General features: G+C 32.4%; 1 protein-coding gene across 2 annotated transcripts in view; it reads left to right on the top strand.

Annotated features, from left to right (window-relative positions):
* Mgat2 (alpha-1,6-mannosyl-glycoprotein 2-beta-N-acetylglucosaminyltransferase) overlaps window positions 1-25,325 on the top strand; it is a 171,242-nt gene that overhangs the window by 106,002 nt on the left and 39,915 nt on the right. For both annotated transcript variants that reach the window (XM_069845303.1, XM_069845314.1), the window contains exons 2-6: window positions 9,861-10,072; window positions 12,517-12,744; window positions 17,719-17,960; window positions 20,103-20,248; window positions 22,105-22,265. In XM_069845303.1, the coding sequence (XP_069701404.1) occupies window positions 9,861-10,072; window positions 12,517-12,744; window positions 17,719-17,960; window positions 20,103-20,248; window positions 22,105-22,265 (989 nt within the window). The remainder of the gene's footprint in view (window positions 1-9,860; window positions 10,073-12,516; window positions 12,745-17,718; window positions 17,961-20,102; window positions 20,249-22,104; window positions 22,266-25,325) is intronic.

Below are 25,325 nucleotides of genomic sequence, written 5' to 3'. Positions count from 1 at the left end.
TCTTTGTCCTCTCTTTTTTCCATTGTGCCCTTTTCCGTTTTTAGTGCTAAGTCTCCCTTTCTCTTTATTATATTTTATTCTACTTTTACTTTTAGTCTTTTTTATTTTCGTTGTCTACTTAGACTTATTCTTCGCTTTCTTTGCTGTCTGTTTCAACCTATTACCACAGTCTAGTATATACAGTCACGAAACTCAATACGTAGTAAATATGCATCCATAGATAGTTGCTAACCACTAGGATCGCTACTATCGCCTCATCACAGACAATGCGAAATAGTACCTGCACAGTCTATTGTTCCTAGTACCCTCATAAACTCAAGCTTCGTGACTGTATATACTAGACTGTGCTATTATTGTACTCAGTTTCCTTCTTCTCACACTTTTTCCCTTCTATTTCTCTCTCTTTTCCCGTGTGGTTCTTTCATTTCCCTGCCCCTCTTGATCTCAGAATTCCCAATCGCTATAAAAGTTACATTTTGTGTGTACGTTGATTTCTTGCGAACTGGCTGCGTGGAATTCGAGTGTCAGTTGTTTTACAGATGCTCGTCTGTCATTTGTCTCACGTTGCATTGAATCATCGTGAAGCGATCTCCTCCAGGATTTCAACCGATCTCCCACGATGTGCCAATTCGATACACAAGCTAGGAGACTGTCAATTTCGTGTTACAAAATTCCTTTCATACTCTTTCCGTATTCTTACTTTTTTGTCATTCCATCTTTCTTTTCTATTTTTTCTATAATATTCTTTAGCCTACTCGTATCTTTAATTTTCATTATTTGACTTTATTTATTTATGTATGTATGTATTTATTTATTTATGTATTAATTTATTTATGTATTTAATTTATTTATTTATGTATTTATTTATTTTAGCCTATTTATTTATTTATGTATTAATTAATTTATTTAATATTTATTTATGTATTAATTAATTTATTATTATTTATTTATTTATTTATTTATCTATTTATTATTTATTCGTGTATTTATTTCGTGAGATTTTTTAGTATTGTTAACCTATAACAGACGCAAAAATATCGTAAATTTTGAAATAATCTTTCGGCTCCATGTTATAAAACAAAGCTCCGAAACTTTGGATGTTTCTAAATTTATGACACGATGCAGAAGTTCAGAAATATAACACATAGTTTAACACCCTAAAATTTTATGTGATTCTTTTATTTGTTTATTTATTTATCTGCTTATTTATTTATCTATTTACTTATTTGTTATATACTTATTTGGTGTGAGATTTTTTTAGTATACTGTAGTTAACGTATGACAGACGCAAAAATATCCTAAATTTTGAAATAACTTTCGGCTTCATGTTATAAAACAAAGTTCCGAAACTTTGGATGTTTCTATATTTATGACACGATGCAGAAGTCCAGAAATATAACGCATAGTTCAACACCCTAAAATGTTATGTGATTCTTTTATTTATTTAATTGTTTATTTATTGATCTGCTTATTTATCTATTTACTTATTTGTTTGTTTATGTACTTATTTGGTGTGAGATTTTTTAGTACCGTTAACCTACAACAGACACAAAAATATCCTAAATTTCGAAATAACCTTTCGGCTCCATGTTATAAAACAAAGCTTCGAAACTTTGGACGTTTCTAAACTTATGACATGATGCGGAATAACACCGCGTTCAACACCCTAAATTTTATGCGATTCTTTTATTTATTTGTTTATTTATTTATTTATGTATTTATTTATTTATGTATTAATTAATTAATTTATGTATTTATTTATTTAAGTATTTATTTGTTTATTTATTTATGTATTAATTAATTTATTTATGTATTTATTTATTTAAGTATTTATTTGTTTAATTATTTATGTATTTATTTGTTTATTTATTTATGTATTTATTTATTTATGCATTTATTTATTTATTTATGCATTTATTTATTTATTTATGTATTTATTTGTTTATTTATTTATTTATGTATTTATTTATTTATTTATGCATTTATTTATTTATTTATTTATGTATTTATTTATTTATTTAAGTATTTATTTGTTTATTTATTTATGTATTTATTTATTTATGCATTTATTTATTTATGTATTTATTTATTTATTTATTTAAGTATTTATTTGTTTATTTATTTATGTATTTATTTATTTATGTATTTATTTATTTAAGTATTTATTTGTTTATTTATTTATGTATTTATTTATTTATGCATTTATTTATTTATTTATGTATTTATTTATTTATTTATGTATTTATTTATGTATTTATTTATTTATTTATGTATTTATTTGCTTATTTATTTATGTATTTATTTATTTATGCATTTATTTATTTATTTATGTATTTATTTATTTATGTATTTATTTGTTTATTTATTTATTTATGTATTTATTTATTTATTTATTTATGAATTTATTTATTTATTTATTTATTTATTTATGTATTTATTTATTTATGTATTTATTTATTTATTTAAGTATTTATTTGTTTATTTATTTATGTATTTATTTATGCATTTATTTATTTATTTATTTATTTATGTATTTATTTATTTATTTATGTATTTATTTATTTATTTAAGTATTTATTTGTTTATTTATTTATGTATTTATTTATTTATGCATTTATTTATTAATGTATTTATTTATTTATTTATTTATTTATGTATTTATTTATTTATTTATACATTTATTTATTTATTTATGTATTTATTTATTTAAGTATTTATTTGTTTATTTATGCATTTATTTATTCTTCCTGATCTCATTTTTTCCAGTTTCTTCATGTTCTTCTGCCTTTTTCCAATCTTTCGCATTTTCCCTTCTCTGTCTATTTCCGTTTCTCATCTTTTCCTCCTTACATCTTCTTCTCTTCCTGTTACTCATATGTTTTATCCTTTTTCCTGTCTATCCAGACTTTTTGGCGAGCTTATATTTATTTTCTGTACTCCATAAATTAATTCCTTCCATCTTCCTAATTCCTCATTTTTCTTTATAGCCTATATATTTGGATGCTTCTTGCTTTTTTTTTTTCACTTATCTTCAATTCTTTCTAGTTTTTAAAAATTACTTCTTTGCTCCAAAATAATAGTAATAGGCCTAGTAAAAAAGGTATCCCCGTAACATGCCATGAAGGCACTTGGGGGCATGGAGGTAGAGCCCCATGCTTTCCATGACCTCGGCACTAGAATGAGGTGATGTGGTCGGCACCACGCTCTGACCGCCTTTTACCCCTAGGAAAGACCCGGTATTCAATTTTTTTCGGGGCCGTTCTGAAAGTTTGGCAACGAGAAAAAATCCTGTCACCACCTGGGATCGAACCCCGGACCTTCCAGTCCGTAGCCAGCTGCTCTACCAACTGAGCTACCCGGCCACCCATAATAATAATAATAATAATAATAATAATAATAATAATAATAATAATAATGTATTATCCGTAATCGTGTAGACCTATCTCTGTGTTCATTGTACTCGCTTTGAGTATTCTAGCATGGCATCAAATCCATTTTGGTGTCAAGGCTACTCTAACACTTGTATAATCCTCGTTATCTCCGTAATGTACACAATCGTTGTGTAATCGCTTTGTTTCTTCTACGATATCACTACGAGGGAGTACAGAACCTCTGATCTTTGATCTCAACCTGAACTCTCTCAGAGCGCTGTGTGAAGATGCGACAAAAGAATAACGGAAAAGTAAAACATGTGAACATCGTTACTAATTCACATAAATAAACCAGTCAAGAAAACCCCGTTAATATTCTTTTATGCAACTTTAGCATTATAAAAGCACTCTTATTACGTTCAACATTGTTTATAATTCCCTTAGTATGGCATACGTACCCTAAAGGTTGCCATAGCAACATAAGAACCATGACGTAGTAAACAAACATCATATTTATTAAGGCAAGATAAAAAAACATTGATTTTTATATTTTAAAAAACTTACTTCTGTTGGTAAATATTGAAAGTACAATTTGTCATATTTGGTAATTTTTCTTCCTGAGCCAATAGGACTGATATTATTTTTGTGGAATCAGTAGAGCAACTTACTGGGCTTCGTTTATTAATTCTTTAAGCATATTATCCATGTTGGCACAACTTTTATTTTCTTCATCCATTTTGTTAATAAATAAACAAAACAAGGCAGTCTTGAAAACCATTACGTAATTCCTCTACAACGTCATTACACATGTTCTACATGTTCTACTTTATAAAAATGACGGGGATCTGGGCTATATTTGCATCAAACGTTTATGGTGTTCATGATTGTTATTGTGAGCATGATCTGGCTTGTAAGAATGATTGGGATTTTAAATAAAAGTTTGATATTTCTTTCCATTTATGCCTATATGATCCTCACATTTAAATCTAACAAAGCAGAGCCTTCTTGTTAACCATTTCATAATCGCTTCCTCATTCCAGGAGGCCTAGTCTCCAGACAACAATGCAACTGATAGCTAGTCGAAACGATTCACACATCAATATGACGCCAATGAGTTGTTTTAAATTGTATGTGAATACAGAAAATTGGATTCATTTGGTAATTAACACCACAGTTAAGTAAGTTAGAATTAGACAATATTAAATTAACTATTTCTATAGGCCTAGTTTTACTCCATATTTATTAATTATGCGCTTTGTGTATAATTAAAATTAAGTTTAATATTTTTTCAAGCTTATACACGTTAAGAAAGATTTCACGTGAATCTTTTCCAAGTCGAGCTGATCATAGATCTACAGCAACTGTTTTTAACATGGCCTTCCTTGAGTAAAGACATACCTAAATCACTGAAATAAAGAAACCCTAAAATACATTAATCATTTGTAAATTAATACGTCATCGTTATTGTTGGAATTGACTATATAAATAGGCAACATCTTGAATGCCACATAACCTCTTAAAATATAGAAACAAATGAGGATGGATCTGCTTACGTAATGAACATAAATTGTGCATTCCAATTGACAAATCTTGCGGTAGAAGAATAACCTGGGACTGATTGAACAAATGAACTCCTTGAACTGATGATGCTGTAAAACTTAATAAATCTTTACTTAATATAGTGGATATTATACGGTGAATGTTACTTATGTCCCGCCCACTATAGAGACATAGGCCAGTTTTACACTAATCCTAAACATATTTAGTATAACTTGTTGCTTGTGGGCCATCTCAAACCCCGACCTCCAGCCGTAACAGCGCTGGTCCTTATATACCAGTCAGTCAAGGCCTTCTGAGAAATAAAAGCAGTCGTGACAACCTCATAAAATATCCTATCAATTGAATAATCGATCTTGCTACGTACAACATAATTATATTATATTATTACCCATTTCAGCGAGTACTGACGACCACTGCAAAATACGACAATTTGGTCCAGGGAGCATTCTCTTTTGGCACAAGGATAATTTATGTAACATGTTTCTAAATTATTAGTCTTTTAAATACAGGCACATTCTTTAATAAATCACTGAAAAACAAATGTGAATATAGCGATGTGGAGTGAGTACGAAATTAGCTATTATTATTTTTGGCGCATCATTTTTACGTAAATAACGACAAAGAGAAACTAACATGCCACATAACATTATTTTAAGAAATACAGGAAACAAGCATGAATAATATTCACCATTCTTAATGATCTTGGGATAGAAAAAAACTTATGGAATAGAAATTACATACAAATGTGTGTGCAATAAATAAGCAAACCATCTTCGATTGGTCATTTCAAAACAACGTGAATATAGCGTGGATTGTGTAGGAAAATAATTTCTTATATGTTGCTCCCAATGTGCATCATTGTTGACTTATGAAAACAAATGAAAGTTAACATGGCATATAAACACTATTAAAGAAATATGGGAGATATTAAGTAATATTCAGCGTTCTTAACGATCTTTGGATGGAAAATAACAATGAAATATGTATAAAATAGAAATTACATACAAGTGAGCATATAAAAACAGTAAGTAGAATCATATCTGATTAATAAGCTTAAATTACGCCCGGTTTAGTGTAAGAGTGGTCTATATCTAACGATGTCTCCCAGCAAATTACTTAATTCATAAAAACAAAAAAATCGTGTTAGAAGATTGAATTTGTGTATTTTCTCTGAAACTTTCCAAATATCTGTAGGCAGTCTTTTACATTAGATTGCCGAAAATTGGTTTATAGCGCAGCATTGGCAGTGATAAAAGTGTGAAATGTTCGTTCAGTGGGCGGTGGATACTCTACATTGACCTATTATAATAAGAGAAATGGATGTGTGTGCATAATTTAACAAATCTGTACATAATAGAGTGGCTATTTTACTACAGCTAGGAGATATATAAATATTAGATATTCGCAGAACGCGCCTTGCTATGACGGTCGTTTCACAACCAACCCCATCTCGCGCGATGTCTCCTCATCAAGAAGCTATATGTATGTAAATGAAATTTGCCTTGATGAGGAGGCATCTTATACAAGTCCTCTATTGTGCCGGTTGCAAACCCATCAGGCGTCGTGATTTTATGGCACTGTAAATGCACCAGTTTTTAATTTCTCATAATGCGGAGTACAGTAGTGACGAAAAATATTAAACAAGTATTGTAGTGCTGTTAGAAATCGATTTCGCAACTTCTTGGAATGCAAGTTCTTCATGTATATATGTATTTTTTTTATTTTATGGTTATTTTATGACGCTTTATCAACATCTTAGGTTATTTAGCGTCTGAATGTGATGAAGATGATAATGCCGGTGAAATGAGTGCCAGCATTTGCTCATAGTGGGTTGAGGGAAAACTCCGGAAAAAACCTCAACCAGGTAACTTGCCCCGACCGGGAATCGAACCAGGCCCACCTGGTTTCGCGGCAAGACACGCTAACCGTTATTCCACAGGTGTGGACTGTATGTAATGCAATTTAATGTATGTATGTATGTATGTATGTATGTATGTATGTATGTATGTATGTATGTATGTATGTATGTATGTATGTAATTATGTATGTATGTATGCATGTATGTATGTATGTATGTGTTCAGTCAGTGTGTAGAAGTGAATTCATCCGGAAAAAATGTGAATGTATTGTAATCATTTTAGTAGAGAGGTCTCATTTTGACGTGAAATACCTACAGGATGAACAATAAGTAAGGTCTGTGGAATATTGCTAATAACTTTATAATGTGGATGTTATTTAAAACTATTAAATGCTGTATTTAGTAGATGCATATCGCTTAATATTTTGCACATAATTTAGAAAATTCATGTCCACTTGTATACAGAGTGTGCCAAAAACACATTTTCCTTAAATGACAGCCTGTCTCGACAATGGTAATTTCATGTACACGTTGCTGAAAAACTGTTATAAATATTCAAACAAGATTTTCAGGCAATATTTTTTCATTCTTAATTTTTAATAAAATCTACTACAAATTGAAAATTATTAACAGGTATTGAGATATGTATTTTTTTTAATTCCACAATTTTTTGGCTAAAATTTAATATCAATATTTTTTTTTATATCTTTTAAGAACGTCACAGCAAAATTCATACCAATTTTTAGTCTTTTGTGTCTGGTTAATACATACAAAACTTTTCATTTTTATTTTGGATGAACAGTCTTTTTTAATACACCGGAATGAATTTTCCTCAATTTTACGTTTGTTATATTAAAAATATATATATCTCAATATCTGATAACATACCGTAATTTCCCATAACTATGGTCCAGGCACCCAACTATGGTCCAAAACGCATTATGTACTACTTAGTCCCCCAAGAGTTCGGTGTTTGCCATTTAAGGCGCCACTGTGATGGAATTATGTTCCCCATAGATGCTTCTATCTACCATTACACGTGGCAATGATATGGATGCTTAACAAGGTCAGTGTGCATCGTTCTATTGAATGTGTGAAGACACGAAATCATTCAGTTTGTGTTTGTCTGTTTTATTAAGCTCTCCTCTGTAGAACTGGTAAATTATAGATATATGATTTTTTGTACAATTAAACCTGGCTATATAGTGTTTACTTTCACGTAATAATTAGACTGGCAGAGGTTAATGACTCAGCGTGAAAAATGTTTAACCTCAAGGCTAGAAGTCAGTCCTCAACTATGTACCACAATTTTTCGTGGACCATAGTTGTATTTCATTTTGAAATATTTGTTTTAATAAAATGTGAACAATTTTATTATTTACTTCTGCAAATACGGTATCTCAGTATATTCTAAAACACCGTTTAACATTATAGTCCAGTAAATAAAGAAACAGGCTGTTCCAGCATCAATGGTACTAGCACGGATAATGGTCCGGTAAAACGAAAACTTCAGGGTAGAAGGATCACAACCGTCCCTGTAAGTGACTATGAGAGCGATGAAATCGAATTGGATACAGATTATGATGTTTCCGGTGTACTCTCCATATTTACAGACAGTGAGTCAGATGTGGAAAAGAAGACGAAATCTGTTAAAATAATGCTAAAGGCACATAGATATATGGTAGTTACTTATGAGGAAGAATTGTGGCCAGGGAAAGTTTTGGAAGTGAAGAACAATGGAGCTGTTGTTTCATTTATAGTAAGAAGCGGCAATTACTGAGGGGAGGCAATATCCGCTATTAGTAACATCTGGGTGGCCACAAAATCAGTTGAACATTTGGAAGAAAACTGAAACAATTTGTAAGTTTTACACCTTTTAATTATATCCATTGTTTGGCGTTGAAAATAATAGCGCAAGTGATAATAAAAAAGAGTTTTTTTTTTCTGGGAAGCAATGTTTTCTTCATTTCATAATGGGTTTTCTGATTCTCACCTTATAAAAAAATTGAGAAACTTTAGGTGGCCCGGTATTTTTGCCGGTGAGTGTAGTTGTTCATTATTGCAGGAAAATGACTTTCAGATTTCACTTGTTTATTGTGTGTTTATACAATGTGTACTAATAAAAAGAATCCATGTACTTTTCATTTATTTTTAATATTTCTGTGCTAGATTATGTTTCTACCCTTAATTGAAACTCAATTTATTGATTTACGAATAATTACAGCTCCAGCTATAGTCCATTCATGCTTTCAAGCATGAATATATAAGTGGACCATAGTTGGGCAACTCAGAATACAACTATGTACCAGTGCTTATTATTTTTTCAACACTTTTAATTAAATAATTTCAAACACATATGTCAATTTTTATTTAATATACACTCACAAGAGTCCGAAGCCAAAATTTCACTTAATCTGGATGAATAGTATTGAATATACATAGAAAAATGTGACAAATGTGGACCATAGTTAGAGGAAACTACGGTACTTCAATTTGTAGTACTGTAGGCCTATGTATTATTAAAAATGAAAACTGTAAAAACATTCCCTGAAAATCTTGTTCAGATATCTGTAACAGTTTTTTAGTAACATGCACCCAAACTTCATGAAATTAATTTATTGTCCACGTAGACAGTACCTTCTTACCTAAATCAATTAACAATTAAGGATGGAATCACAGCGAGTGAGTTTTAATCACAGACAGGGTTATTAACGTATGGTTCTATGTTAATTTTGAAAAATCTGTCCACTCATTTTGTCAGGTACCCAGCTTTGAAGCCGCTTGTCCCCTGATTAACAAACAATTTAGATTTTCTTCCATGCGTAATTAGCTTTGACTGTACAATGAACTTTTAATTGAATGGCGTTCGTTGCATTTTGCATTTAATATACCAACGAGGTTTTCTGTACGGTCCGTCCCGCTTTATTTCCTAATTATTATTAGACAGGGTATAGACTACTAATAACCTATTTATCTGCAGAAGTCTAGCTTTTTAAAATCCCTCCAATTTGTTGTAAACCGTCATCCCTGTGCAGTTGGTAAGATCTGTTATTGGCATTGTTGCGTTACAGCTGGCCGTGGACTACGAGTGGCGATGGCCACGCCGGCCATGGGACGCCGGCGGACAGCGTCGTGTCTGCGCACGGCAGTCTTCTTGTTCCTCGTGACCTTCGTGTGGCTGCAGCTGCACGTGGCCAGTCTCAGCGGCAGCAGGCAAGTTCCGGGCAGCGAGACTCCGGAAGGAAATGATTCTACTGCCGCCATCCTCAGCATGGTTCCTCAGGTTCGTACCCCATCGTTCTGCTTCCATAAACTTGCCGAACTGTTTTGATTCTGAGTTTAAGGCATAGAGATGTATTATTACCATTTATGTAGGTCATGTTGAAAATTTTGGCAAAATGCCTTTTTTGCTGGATGGAAGTAAATCATTATTTTCATAGATGTAAATGTTATTTGCAGTAAATCAAAGTGATGGGGCAATTTTTATTTTGCCTATTTTGTCTTTTTAAGGTGTTTCTTACTAATAGCCTAAATGTCTTTTTTGTCATTTTAAAGCAATATTTCTTGTTTATTTGCAATTTTCTTATTGATTGTAATGTAATGTGTACGAAATTTAAATATTAGAAACAATGACTAACTTTACTAGCAATAGTAATTTATTTCTGTGCTTAATCTGCTAATAATCGTGCTTTAATACTATTGGTGTAATATGAATAACGATCGACAATCCACAGTTACAAATATAATATTGTCATATCTTCACAGTACCAACAATCAGCTTTATAATTTTAAATATTAAGCTCGTTCTCATAGAAGTTGTCACGTAGCATTTCCAATAAATTGTTCGCTTTCATATTTTCAAATCTTACTGTAACAATTTTGTGCTACACGTGTTTATTATTGTAGGAGAAAGAAAGAGGGATGAAGTTACAGGAGAAAGTTACACAACGCAGAACTGCACGTATTGTATTCTTCGTCTGACATAATTAGGAACATAAAATCCAGACGTTTGAGATGGGTAGGGCATGTAGCATGTATGGGCGAATCCAGAAATGCATATAGAGTATTAGTTGAGAGACGGGAGGGAAAAAGACCTTTGGGGAGGCCGAGATATAGGGTAGTAAGAATAAAGCTTAAGTACTTTCTCAAGGTTTATACTTTTGAGTATGAGCACTTCCTGTGATTATATACTCGTAACCACTAGAACATACTCATATTCGTAAGAATAAAGACATTCTACCTAACCCGAATATATACTCATCTCTACAGCCTTCTTGATCGTTTAAAAGTTAGTATGTACTCGTGTTACCTATCCTCTTTGACCACATTGCACCGTGATGCTCAGTTTTTTTTTAAAGACTTTCACATGCTATCCGCATACTGTAGTAGTTTGTGTTTTGCTTTTTATAAATAAATAAATAAGTAAATAAATAAACTAATTAATTAATTAATTAATTAATTAAACAAATAAATAAGTAAATAAATGAATAAATAAATAAACATGAAAGAGAGAGAGAATAAGATAAGTGACATTAATAAACAGGAAACAAGAAAACAGTACTGGTAAATCGTCATTACAGGATGTTGGATAGAGATTACAATCCATTTGTAGAATTCCAGTTATGCTAATTCTGTTTTTTATTATAGAGGGTTTTATATATATATATATATATATATATATATATATATATATATATATATATATATATTGCAATTCAAATTTTACAAAATAAACTGTAATTGTTAATTATATTTAACAATACAATCTAACCTTATAATTTGATAGCTGTTCATATTTTTATAGGTTATGTTTTTTTTTATGAATAACAAATACGTGTTTAACCTTTTTTCACATTCGCTTTTGTGAAGCGTTAAAGACTTCTGAAGTTCACGTCTTTTTCTATATTTTTTCCGTGAGGTACTACATCGTTCATAAATTCTGCCATTTTTTTTATTTAACTTTAAACTGAACACAAATCAACAAATATTCAGAATTGAGCCTGCTACAAACCATACTCAGAATAACATGAGAACGAACTTATAAATATGAGAATATACTAGCTTTTATTCTTATCAAGCAAGAGTATATATTCTGTATAAGATGGACACTTGAGTATATTCTACTATGCTTCCATGTTATGAGTATGTAATCAAAAATGAGTAGGTACTCAAATGTTTTTATTCTTATTAAGAAGAGTATATACTAAAAAAAGTCCAGTATATACTATATACTCATGTTTATTCTTACCACGGATAGATGGGAGGATAATATTAAAATGGATTTGAGGGAGTTGGGATATGGTGATAGAGACTGGATTAATCTTGCTCAGGATAGGGACCGATGGCGGGCTTATATGAGGGCGGCAATGAATCTCCGGGTTCCTTAAAAGCCATTTGTAAGTAAGTAAGTAAGTAAGTAAGGTTTGTGGAAAGACAGTTAATCACGAAAAAAAAAGAAGTATTTTATAAGTCAACATGTGTTACCTATGAAGTAAATCTGTGAGTTATGTTGATATAATTTAAGTTCATTGCTAAATTATATAATGCCTTTTTCAAAGATTATTGTGCCTTTTTTACGTTTTTATTGCCTTTTTTTCCTACCTATTTTAGCTGTTATAAATGCCTAAACATTCGGTCTCTAGTTATAAGTTAGGCCTATACATAATATGACCTAAATATAATACCTGGACAGCTGTAGTAATAATGATTATTTTGTGATGGGTGCAGGTGCTGCACAAGTTCCTGACACCGAAACCTCGCAACAACAGTCACGCGCTGGGGGGCAGCAACGCCAGTGACTCGGGGTCGGCGGCCCAGAGCGGCGCCAGCGGCAGAGGCGCGCTCAACATCTCGGACATCCGGCGCAACATTGAGCGCTACAACGACCTGCAGCAGGTGCTCAACGAGGAGCTGTTCGGACCCGTCCAGAACGACTCGCTCATCATCGTGGTTCAGGTGCGACAGACACCATCTTGACTTGTTCCACGTCTTAAAGCTAATGCAAGATGAAACTAAAATAAAAATATATTATACTCACAGTTAACAGAGAAATAGCTAGTCGGTTTGGATGAGTTTTGTTAAAAAAAAGTCTTCTTTCATCAAATAATATCATCAGAATCTCACTTCTTTCATTTCTTTTAATAACATCTTGTTTTATGTTCATTTCATCAATAAAACTGCTTTCATAACACAGGACTAACAAAATATATCAACAAGCAGGGGCGGCTTTTGGGGCACTGCCAGTGTGCTATGGCACCACCAATGAAAGAAACAAAAAATAATATCCTAAAAAGCAGTTGTAATAGTTTATTTCTACACTTTTATTCGTATTTCATTTGAACGAGCGCGCACACAGATTGGGACGCACTCTTGCAGCGTTTTCCCGAACTTTGGAGCCACTTTTGTGTGGCACTGCCTACGTCCATATAACACTGTACAAAAGGCTACTGATTCTAGTTTATATGCGTTTCTTATGGCAGACTTTGAGCCGAATTCAATTTGACTCAGTAGTTAATATTCCGCCCGCTAGAGCACAGTAATGCAGAAATTTCGCTAGATGGCAGGGTTGTTGGAGACGTTAGGAAGGGAGCCATCAACCGCAGACTTGCACCAAAACACAAGTTAAAGTTCCGCGCCAAATGTTAATGTAATGTTGCCAATTCGAAACTAATGCACATAACTTGGATTTGAATGTGTAAATTATTATCCATTTAACTGTATTGAACGCAGAGATAATCATGGTTCTTTTTAGAAAGAAAGTTTTTTCATATTATTTAAACTGTTTGTTAATGTTGTGTAATATATGTTTTATTTTGCGGCAACTAAATATCGCTACACTGTTGCCATACTATTGATGCTTCTGTTAACGATACACGAGATCTGTGCAGGACATGATCATGTATTATTCAGGCCGCTGCCTTGGATTCATCGGCCTGTTAAATAAAGTGGAAACGTGTTTGTTTATTATCTATATCACTGTTTATCTCGTGTGTTTTTGCCAGTAATTTTACTAGTTATAAAAGTTATTTGTATTTGGCTAACAATACTGTGGAAGTTTTGATTATCTGTATCTGTAAATTTCGTTATTAGTTTCGGAAATGTTATTGTAACTGTTGCTAGATGCATTGTTAACTGTACACCTGGTAAAATAACTGCTTTAATTAATGTGTTTTATTTAATACTAGCCGTACCCGTGCGCTCCGCTGCACCTGTTAGAAATAAATATAAAGTAATTACATAATTAAAATAGGACATTTGATCCAGGGAACATTCGTGTTTGATAGAAGGATAAATCGTTTATTATGTTACTTAATTTAAATTTAATTAAAAAATTAAAATGCGATCATTTTGATCCAGAGACCGCTCATTTGGTCATAAAAATTAGTTTAGGAAATACAGGAAACGAATACACAGAATAGCCTATCAAGTTTTCTGTGCATAAGAATCTATTTTAATCTTACCTGTCCTCGATTCACTCAGGAGTTACTGTGATAACATTATAGCATTATGTCCATCTAGAGAAACTACACTTTCCAATGGTGAATTAATAATTAATTATACAAATCGGTTAATTAAGCTTCTGATATTACTTCACAGAAACGCAGAAACATTCTCTGTAGGCTATCTTTCATAGCTTTCGATTGTTGCTGTCCAAGGCCCCTTATAGACGAAGTCATTTGTTTTTTAATTCATTACACGGCCTTAGATGGCACTTATTTTAATTTTAAAACTCATTTATCTCATTAAATATCAGTCCTATCAAAATTTTTCAAAGAATAAAACTTATCGGAAATGATTTTTAAAGCAATTTTTATTATGTAACATTTTTTTATAAAAATCAATAATAAGCGAGATATTTCGATTTATTTAATTCAGGCCCCCTTATAACCCCCCTTTTAAAAAATGTATTTTGAATGCCATATAGCCTATAATCTAAGTTACGACGAACTTAATTTATATTCCAATTTTCATCGAAATCCGTTCAGCCATTATCGCGTGAAAAGGTAACGAACATACAGACAGACAGATATACAAACAAAAATTTCAAAAAAGCGATTTTCGGTTTCAGAGTGGTTAATTATATATGTTAGGACCAATTATTTTTGGAAAATCGAAAATTACCAGAAAAATTTCGGCTACAGATTTATCATTAGTACCACCCGTATCCGTGTGCTCCGCTGCACCCGTTAGAAATAAATATAAAGTAATTACATAATTAAAATAGGACGTTTGATCCAGGGAACATTCGTGTTTGATAGAAGGATAAATCGTTTAATATGTTACTTAATTTAAATTGCATCCAAATAATTAAAATGCGATCATTTTGGTCCAGAGACACTCATTTGGTGCAATGGCAATTCTTTTAACATGTTTCTTAATTTTTATTACATGCAACCATAGTTTAATGAACATTGACATTATTTATATTTAATGTTTATACTTTATTTTACTTGTTATAGGTTTCCATTGAATTATGGTAATAACTTAATTTTAACCCTTGTTTTCTACGTATTCAGTAAATGGCGCTTGGCCCACTATGGTTCTGAACCCTTCAAATAACTTAAATTATATTATATAATATTACATTACATATATTATATTATATTATATTATATTATATTATATTATATTATATTATATTATATTATATTATATTATATATCAGAAGTTACTATAATAACATTATAGCATTATGTCCATCTAGAGAAACTACACTTTCCAATGGTGAATTAATAATTAATTATACAAATCGGTTAATTAAGCTTCTGATATTACTTCATAGAAACGCAGAAACATTCTCTGTAGGCTATCTTTCATAGCTTTCGATTGTTGCTGTCCAAGGCCCCTTATAGACGAAGTCATTTGTTTTTTAATTCATTACACGGCCTTATATGGCAGTTATTTTAATTTTAAAACCCATTTATCTCATTAAATATCAGTCCTATCAAACTTTTTCAAGGAATAAAACTTATCGCAAATTATTTTTAAAGAAACTTCTGTTCTGTAACATTTTTCACAAAAATCAATAATAAGCGAGATATTTCGATTTATTTAATTCAGGCCCCCTTATAACCCCCCTTTTAAATAATATATTTTGAATGCCATATAGCCTAAAATCTAAGTTGCAACGAACTTAATTTATATTCCAATTTTCATCGAAATCCGTTCAGCCATTATCGCGTGAAAAGGTAACAAACATACAGACAGACAGACAGACAGACAGACAGACAGACATACAAACAAAAATTTCAAAAAAGCGATTTTCGGTTTCAGGGTGGTTAATTATATATGTTAGGACCAATTATTTTTGGAAAATCGAAAATTACCAGAAAAATTTCGGCTACAGATTTATTATTAGTATAGATAGATAATGCAAACGTGAACTGCGATTATCAATTTCACTAGGGTAATTTGCGTACAACCTTTTTCATTTTTGGCACCACCACCACCAGAATGCCCCACCGGGCGCCACTGTCAACAACTGAATAGTTACCATAGCAACCATAACTATAGTGCTTCTGTATAAAACAAATGAATTACTGCATAGAGATACAAAACATGTCCTGCTTTTCAGATGATAGACTATTAAAAAAAACTAACGGATCGAAGTAGCTCAATGGTAAATAGGCTCGTATTCTGAAGGTCACGGGTTCAGGTTTTTTATGGTTTCCGTCAGTCACAAAAGACAAATGCTGACCACCTCTGCGGTGTAGGGGTCAGCATGCTGGTCTTTTACGCAGAGGGCCCGGGTTCGATTCCCGGTCGGGTTGAATTTTCTGGTTGAGGTTTTTCAGGGTTTTCACTCAACCGTAACATTTTCAGAATACAAATTTACAATTATGCATGATGAGGGTACTTTGTCGCACTCTTAAAAGAATGAAACACGTCCCTCTTTTTCCTTGCCCTGGAAATTCTCCGGATTTGAAACCAATCGAGAATATGTGGAAGCTGGTGACAAAGAAAATACCTGCACAGGTTTTTAGAACCAAAATGATTGAAAGTATGGATGTTATTAAGGCAAAAGTGGGACCCATAAAATTTAAGGACTTCACATAGACTTAAATAAAAAGTATTCTGTAATTTTGTAATATGAAAAGGTAAATATTGTTCAAAATTGTGTTTTGAAACTGTAGTGGAGATATTACAGTTGTATTTTTATCTTTAAAACTGCAGTACTAAATACATATAGTATTAAAATTATTTGAGCAACAGTAACAAATATAAATGATACTCGGGAGGAAATTAAACACAGAATAAATATGGGAAATGCCTGTTATTATTCGGTTGAGAAGCTTTTATCATCCAGTCTGCTGTCAAAAAACCTGAAAGTTAGAATTTATAAAACAGTTATATTACCGGTTGTTCTTTATGGTTGTGAAACTTGGACTCTCACTTTGAGAGAGGAACATATGTTAAGGGTGTTTGAGAATAAGGTGCTTAGGAAACTATATGGGGCTAAGAGAGATGAAGTTACAGGAGAATGGAGAAAGTTACACAACACAGAGCTGCACGCATTGTATTCTTCACCTGACATAATTAGGAACATTAAATCCAGACGTTTGAGATGGGCAGGACATGTAGCACGTATGGGCGAATCCAGAAATGCATATAGAGTGTTAGTTGGGAGGCCGGAGGGGAAAAGACCTTTAGGGAGGCCGAGACGTAGATGGGAAGATAATATTAAAATGGATTTTAGGGAGGTGGGATATGATGATAGAGACTGGATTAATCTTGCTGAGGATAGGGACCAATGGCGGGCTTATGTGAGGGCGGCAATGAACCTCCGGGTTCCTTAAAAGCCAGTAAGTAAGTAAGTAAGTAAGTATTATTTGGTAAGTTGTAGGTGATAGTATTAATGTGGCCAGGTACTAGCATGTCATGGCCTACTGTAAGAAGCACCCAGCCAGCACGTGTCACGTGATGTTGCAGGTGCACACGCGGATCATATACCTGCGCCACCTGATCGTGAGCCTGGCGCAGGCGCGGGACATCGACAACGTGCTGCTGGTGTTCAGCCACGACTACTACGACGAGGAGATCAACGAACTGGTGCAGAGCGTGGACTTCTGCAAGGTCATGCAGATCTTCTACCCTTATTCGATACAGACGCACCCTAGGGAGTTCCCCGGCGAGTCTCCTGGTGACTGCCCCCGCAATATTAAAAAGGAACAGTAAGTATAATAGACCGGACATGGATACGAGGTGCAGGACCGTTAAACAGAAAGGCGAAGTGAAAGACTTTGCATATCATACGAGCATAGCTTTAGTTACTATTTTATTATTTATTTAATTATCTACAGTACATTCGGAATAACATCCAAAAATTTTCAAAATCGACTCTGGGAACCTATTTATTTTTTATATATTTATTTATCCATTTATTTAATTATTCACGTATTTATTCATTTATTTATTTTATTCGTTCAATCACATTTATTATTTTTGTTTATATCTTTATTTTTATTCATTTATTCGTTTATTTTATTTATCTATTTATTTATCTATCTATTCATTTATGTAATAGGTATTTATTTGTTTTTATTTTCTTTACTTTTTTACTTTATTAATTGCTTATTTATTCGGTAATTAATTAATTTATTTATTCACTAATTCATGTATTTATTTATTTATTTTTTCATTCATGTATTTATTTATTTTTTCATTTATTTATTTGCTTATTTGTTCGTTTGTTTGTTTGTTTGCTTGTTTATTCATTTATTCATTCATTCATCCATTCATTATTTATTTATTTATTTATTTATTTATTTATTTATTTATTTATTTATTTTGTTCATTAAGTCACATTCATTTATATAATTTTTTGTTTATTTCTTTATTTTTCATTACTCGTGGATCTTAGTTCGATCTTAGTTTTAAGATGCAAATTAGAATACTTCAAATGTTATTTTAAGTGATCGTTTCATTTAATTTAGTATATTCCCTGTTATTATTATTATTATTATTATTAGTATTATTATTATTAATTATTGTTAGCATTGATTATTAGTATTATTATTAATTGTATTTTTAATTAATAAGTTTATTATTGTCATTATTGAGTGTAATTAGTTACCACTGCCACCGGGTATATACCCATTGCAGTGTAAATAAATACATACACATACATACATACACATTTATTTATTTAATTATTTATTAATCGGTATACTTAATTATTTATTTTGTGTCTATTTATTTATCTATTTATTTGTTTTGTTTACTTCTTCGTTTATTTGTTTATTTAATTATTTATACATTTGCTCATTTATTTATTGATCTATTTTATTTTTGTTTCTTTGTTTGTTTACTTTATTAATTATTTATTTATTAATTTTATTTATTTATTCACTAATTCACGTATGTATTTATTCATTCATTCATGTATTTATTTATTTATTCATTCATACATGTATTTATTTATTTATTCTTTTATTTATTTGATTATTCGTTCGTTTGTTTGTTTACTTGTTTGTTTAATTATACATTTTTTATTCGTTCATTCATTCATGTATTTATTTATTTATCTATCTATTTATTTATTTATTTATTTAAAACTTATTTATTCATTTGTTGATGTTTTTGTTTATTTATTAATTCATTCGTTTACTCATTTATTCGATTGTAATCCATTTATTTATTTATTTACTTATTTATTTATGTATCTATTTATTTAATATTTATATCTATTTCAAACTATTTATTAAGAGGGAGGTATGAACATTAATAATTTACGTTAGCCACCGGCGCAGCTCAGACGGTAGCGCGTGTGCTTGCTGATCCGTAGCTGCGCTAGGGCGTGGGTTCGATTCCCAATTGACTTATTACCTGGTTGGATTTTTTCCGAGGTTTTCCCCAACCGTAAACTGAATGCCAGGTAATCAATGGCAAATTATGGACCAATTTCATCGATTAAAATTAATACAGTAGTTGATACAGGCGCATTAAATAACAAAAAACACAATTTAAGCTGCCTAATGTTGGAAAGGTTACGATAATATTGTTCTTTTACTGACTGACATTGCTAAAAACGGAGTACTTTAAAACTCTGCTTCATTCACATTCGCGCAACTTGTGTTCCATTGCAGTCTTCACCCACAAGCTTGTTTACTACGGTAGCTTGCCGAGATACACAATACATAACATCGACAATTTTTTTTCTAGACTACCGGGGCCTATAGGAGACAGAGAGCCCTGTTACTTGTCCTCTTATATCCAATGAATCTTCACCAGAAAACTTCCTAAACAAATCTGTGATATGCATGTGATAACTCTCCATGTCAGCTTTAGTTATCTCACACTAATTTGCTCCGCAGAGCGAAGGAGATGCTGTGTAACAACGCCCTGTACCCTGACCTCTACGGGCATTACCGGGAAGCCAAGTTCACACAGACCAAGCACCATTGGTGGTGGAAAGCCAACAGAGTGTTCAACCAGCTGGAGGTCACGAGGAACCACACAGGTACGGGCAACCAACACAAGTTGCTGACGTCTCTGTGTATTTCACTACGTCACAAAGCCATCTCATAGCCTGACGTCTCCAGTGCAGGGTATCACCTCTACCTCCAGTTCTTCAATGATGCCCATTTTTTATTTTTCATCCTTTCTTCTTCTAGAACTACGTCTCTCTTCTTACTAGGATTGGAGAGTTGCAATCTGAGAATTTACCGTCATTAAAAGCAACCCCAATTGTTCTAATTTTCTTTCCTTTGTTCTCCTTGTATTCCCCTTGGTATCCTTGTCTTCCCCTTACTCTCCATGTATTTTCGACTCTTCCTTTTGTTCTCATTGTATTCCCATTGTCGTCCTTAACTTACCCTTGTCCTTTTTGTATTCCTCTTGTTCTTTTCGTATTCCCCTTGTTCTCCTTGTTTTTCCCTTCTTCTTGTATTCTTATTGTTCTCTTTGTATTCCCCTTGTTCTCCATTTATTCCCCTTGTTCTCTTTGTATTCCTCTTGTTCTCTTTGTATTCCCTTTGTTCTCCTTGTATTCCCCTTGTTCTCCATTTATTCCCCTTGTTCTCCTTGTATTCCCCTTGTTCTCCATTTATTCCCCTTGTTCTCCTTGTATTCCCCATCTTTTATTCCCCTTGTTCTCCTTGTATTCCCCATCTTTTATTCCCCTTGTTCTCCTTGTATTCCCCATCTTTTATTCCCCTTGTTCTCCTTGTATTCCCCATCTTTTATTCCCCTTGTTCTCCTTGTATTCCCCATCTTTTATTCCCCTTGTTCTCCTTGTATTCCCCATCTTTTATTCCCCTTGTTCTCCATTTATTCCCCTTGTTCTCCTTGTATTCCCCATCTTTTATTCCCCTTGTTCTCCATTTATTCCCCTTGTTCTCCTTGTATTCCCCATCTTTTATTCCCCTTGTTCTCCTTGTATTCCCCATCTTTTATTCCCCTTGTTCTCCATTTATTCCCCTTGTTCTCCTTGTATTCCCCATCTTTTATTCCCCTTGTTCTCCATTTATTCCCCTTGTTCTCCTTGTATTCCCCATCTTTTATTCCCCTTGTTCTCCATTTATTCCCCTTGTTCTCCTTGTATTCCCCTTGTTCTCCATTTATTCCCCTTGTTCTCCTTGTATTCCCCATCTTTTATTCACCTTGTTCTCCATTTATTCCCTTGTTCTCCATTTATTCCCCTTGTTCTCCTTGTATTCCCCTTGTTCTCCATTTATTCCCCTTGTTCTCCTTGTATTCCCCATCTTTTATTCACCTTGTTCTCCATTTATTCCCTTGTTCTCCATTTATTCCCCTTGTTCTCTTTGTATTCCCCTTGTTCTCCTTTTCTTTCCCTTCTTCTTGTATTCTCTTTGTTCTCCTTGTATTCCCCTTGTTCTCCTTGTATTCCCCTTCTTTTATTCACCTTGTTCTCCTTGTATTCCCCTTGTTCTCCTTGTCTTTCCTTTCTTCTTGTATCCCCTTTGTTCTCCTTGTATTCTCCTCGTTCTCCTTATATTCTTCTTATTTTCTTTGCAGCCTTTATGCTACGTATATTCCCCTTGTTCTCCTCGTATTCCCTTTGCTGTCCTTTTATTCCCCCTGTTCTTGTTTCATTTTTCACACCCCTCACACTAGTTTTTTACTCCTTTGTTGTAACTAGCTGTACGTTTCACAGTTCTCATTTCCTCATCAGTGATTCTGGATTCATCCTATTTTCCGATGATCCCTGCCTGTCCATTCGTTCCTGGCGATGTGTCCAATATTTGCTCTGTTATTCTACATGATCCTTCTTCTTCATAAATCCGAATAGTTTGAATTTCTCCGCCTCTGTATAATTCGTGCCAGTATTTTGCACTTGTCTCGCTCTTGCTCCAGGCATGGTCTTGTTCTTGGAAGAGGACCACTTCGTAGCCGAGGACTTCATCCACGTGCTGCGGCTGATGGAGAGGACATGCCACACCAGTTGTGATCGCTGCAACATCCTGTCGCTGGGAACCTACCTCAAGACCTACAACTACTACGGCGATTCCAAAAAGGTAAGAAGAGTCTGGTATGCTAATGCCACACTGCGTTGAAATGTGGAGCAACTCATTTCACATTAAAATGCCTTCATACCATCCTCTTACGTCACACATCAGCTCTTAACACGATGATATGTGGCCTTCAGATAATATCGATTTAATAGTCAAGTTTGTTAGAATGTACGGTCTATTCCATATGAAATCGATCAGTAAAAAAAATCGCATTTTTTTATACTCTAATTTTTTCCCTATTTATACAAGGTGCTGAGGACAGTGCATTTGCAAAAATATACTATCGAAAGTCAAACGGTTTTCGTATTATTGAGCGACAAATTTAGCGTATTTTATAAAAACAAGCCTCTTTCAGCGCTCAGAACTCTGGAACCATTTACTGCAGAACATTGAACGAGAGCTTATTTTGAAGCTGACATTTAGTAGGTTATGTTAAGAAGTAATCCTTATTTTTACTGTTCACAGAGAGACACATAATCTGATTTTACTTACTTTTAGGCTTTTTGTCCATTTGTAAAAATGTAAAAAAATATTGAGAAAAAACTTGCATTATTAAGAGGGATTCGGCATTGTTTGGTTAGTGGTACGGCAATAAGTTTCAAGGGTATTAAATAGATTATTTTCACACGCCTGGACTTGAACGACGCAGTACCGCACGCACTGGCCGAGAGCTGAAGATAAGCGAGCGTTGGGCGTCATTGTACTCCTGTGTTTATGAAAACCTGTGATAAAGCTAGCACAGTCATGACTGCTAGACGAAACATCACGTGTTTGTCTCCTAGCCTTGCTTACCTCGGCTAGCTCCCGCCTCACAGTCAGCTGGTTAGTTCACGCGCGTACTATTTATTTTCTTTATTTGATATTTTCAATACTTTATCAACATACCATCAGTAAAAAATATGTGTTTATTTGTACTTTCAATGCGGAATCTAACTATACATTTTTTAAATATTTTTTCCTTGGCAAAGGCGTCTTAATGAGGAAAATCTAAATTTCTCCATTTCCTTAAAAAGTAAGAAAATCTGTTTACATGTCAATATAAACTTTAATTTCTCAGCATCAAAATAAACCATGATTTTGATCATTGGGTGAAAGAGTTTCGGAGCCACAACAGTTTAAAGTTGCTAATTTTATGAAAATACGATAAATTTAAATATTTTTAATTTAAACACTATGAAGTTCTGATGCCTCAAACTTTGCACAAAGTATTGTATCACAGTTGTCTACGTACAAAGAAAGTTTCATTGTATTTAGAAATTGTAAGGTCAATTTTCTCTATATTTCGGTCGATTTGAGATGGGATAGCTCGTACATTTGAAATTAACTTATGTGTAATACAGGGTGTTCGTTATATGATTCTCTCATCACGCCGTAAGATCAAGCAGTGTTTTCTGTTACACGTCTCGCTTAATTACTGCAAAATCGGTCGATTTAGTTTATTAAACCTATTTAGCAAAAAAAAATATTTATAAACAACTTGAAAAGAAAAACAAATTCATCATACATGAGTTATAAAGAATGTTCAAAGTGTCCTTTTGCTTTAATGCATTTTGACTTGTCGGATATTTTCTTCCACTTTTACATAAGTTAAAACGACAAAAACTCGCTGTAATTCATTATAAATAATTCTCAAACCATTAGAAAAGAAACACAATAACTTATACTACACACGAATGAGTAAACCCTTCTGTAGCCCAAAACGGGCTGAGGTGAACTGCTCACATGCAACACCCGACTAATGCCCTTAATCTTCGGCGTGTACAACAAGTGCACTATGGGAGTCAACGTCTCGTGACATCATATGTGGAAGATTATGTATTTGGATATTCGAAGGATATACTTGATATTAAATAAAATTTATTATTTAGATATTTTTCAAGAGTAGATTTTATACAAAATTTGAATTATTTTGATTTTTAAATGTCGAAATGAAATAATAATAATAATAATAATATTATTATTATTATTATTATTATTATCATCACTCAAAAACTTTATAAAGGGGAAAATTGAGTTCCTTAATTAATTGTTACGATTTAAATTTTTGAAGGACTTATTTTACTATTTACTCGTATGTTGCATATTTTTTATTTTTACTTTCATCGATTAAGTAATTTCTGCGCAAAAAAATAATAATTAATTCACACGCCTACTTTAATATAATATATTAACTTGTTTAAAATGATCTTAAGTTTAACATGGAAAAAACTTTTCATTTAAACAGACTAGGTACACGAACTATGGAACTTTTACTAATATTTCAAGATAATCACTTATTATGTTTCAAGTGTAGTTTCTTCTTGTATAAGTCTCTTGTTTTGTTCAGACGAAAACTTTACAAAATCAACTCCTTACTTATGTCATAGAAATTCATAGGAGTTGCCAGAAAATCAGAGATTTTACTTTATGGTTAATTATTTTGTACCACTGCACACAAGTCACATGATGTTTTTATTCTTACACACTTTCACCATGTCTGTGGTATTATACAAGGCCGAGAAATTAGATTTCGAATGTGGGAGACAGTGTAGTTCCAACATCGTATCACAGAGGTAGTATAAAATTACTAACTTAAGTCACAAAGAGTAGCAACCGTTATTTTCTCTTCATTAACTTAAATTACTGAGCTATGCTTTATATAATTATTATGAAAATGTCTTAGGCCTATTAACCCTTAAATTCGCAAAGTATCCTATAGGATACAACAGGTTAATAGGCTATATGCTCTAATTTTAATAGTACAACAATAAAAAAATTGGTAGGAAAATTAAAATTTCAGAATACTATAATATTGTACGACATTTAAAATATGAACATTGCGATAGTTGTTTTCTTTACGGTCCGACACGGTTTAATAAACTAGTGTGAGAAATGAAGCTTTGCCAATTTATCGCTATGAAAATCTACCACATTCTAGTTTCATATTCGTTCGACAAATATCTTTGTTCCTAAATACTGTATATTATAATAAGGGCCTATAAAACATTCATCAAACCTTGGAATTTTTGTTTGAGTTATAGTAAAGGAAATTAATTTATTATTAAAACGATAACCGGATGTACA

The sequence above is a fragment of the Periplaneta americana genome, chromosome 2 (genome assembly GCF_040183065.1).
Source record: "Periplaneta americana isolate PAMFEO1 chromosome 2, P.americana_PAMFEO1_priV1, whole genome shotgun sequence".
NCBI classification, from domain to species: domain Eukaryota; kingdom Metazoa; phylum Arthropoda; class Insecta; order Blattodea; family Blattidae; genus Periplaneta; species Periplaneta americana.
The sequence above is the reverse complement of the archived record's forward strand: the minus strand, read 5'-3'. Positions and strand labels throughout refer to the sequence as shown.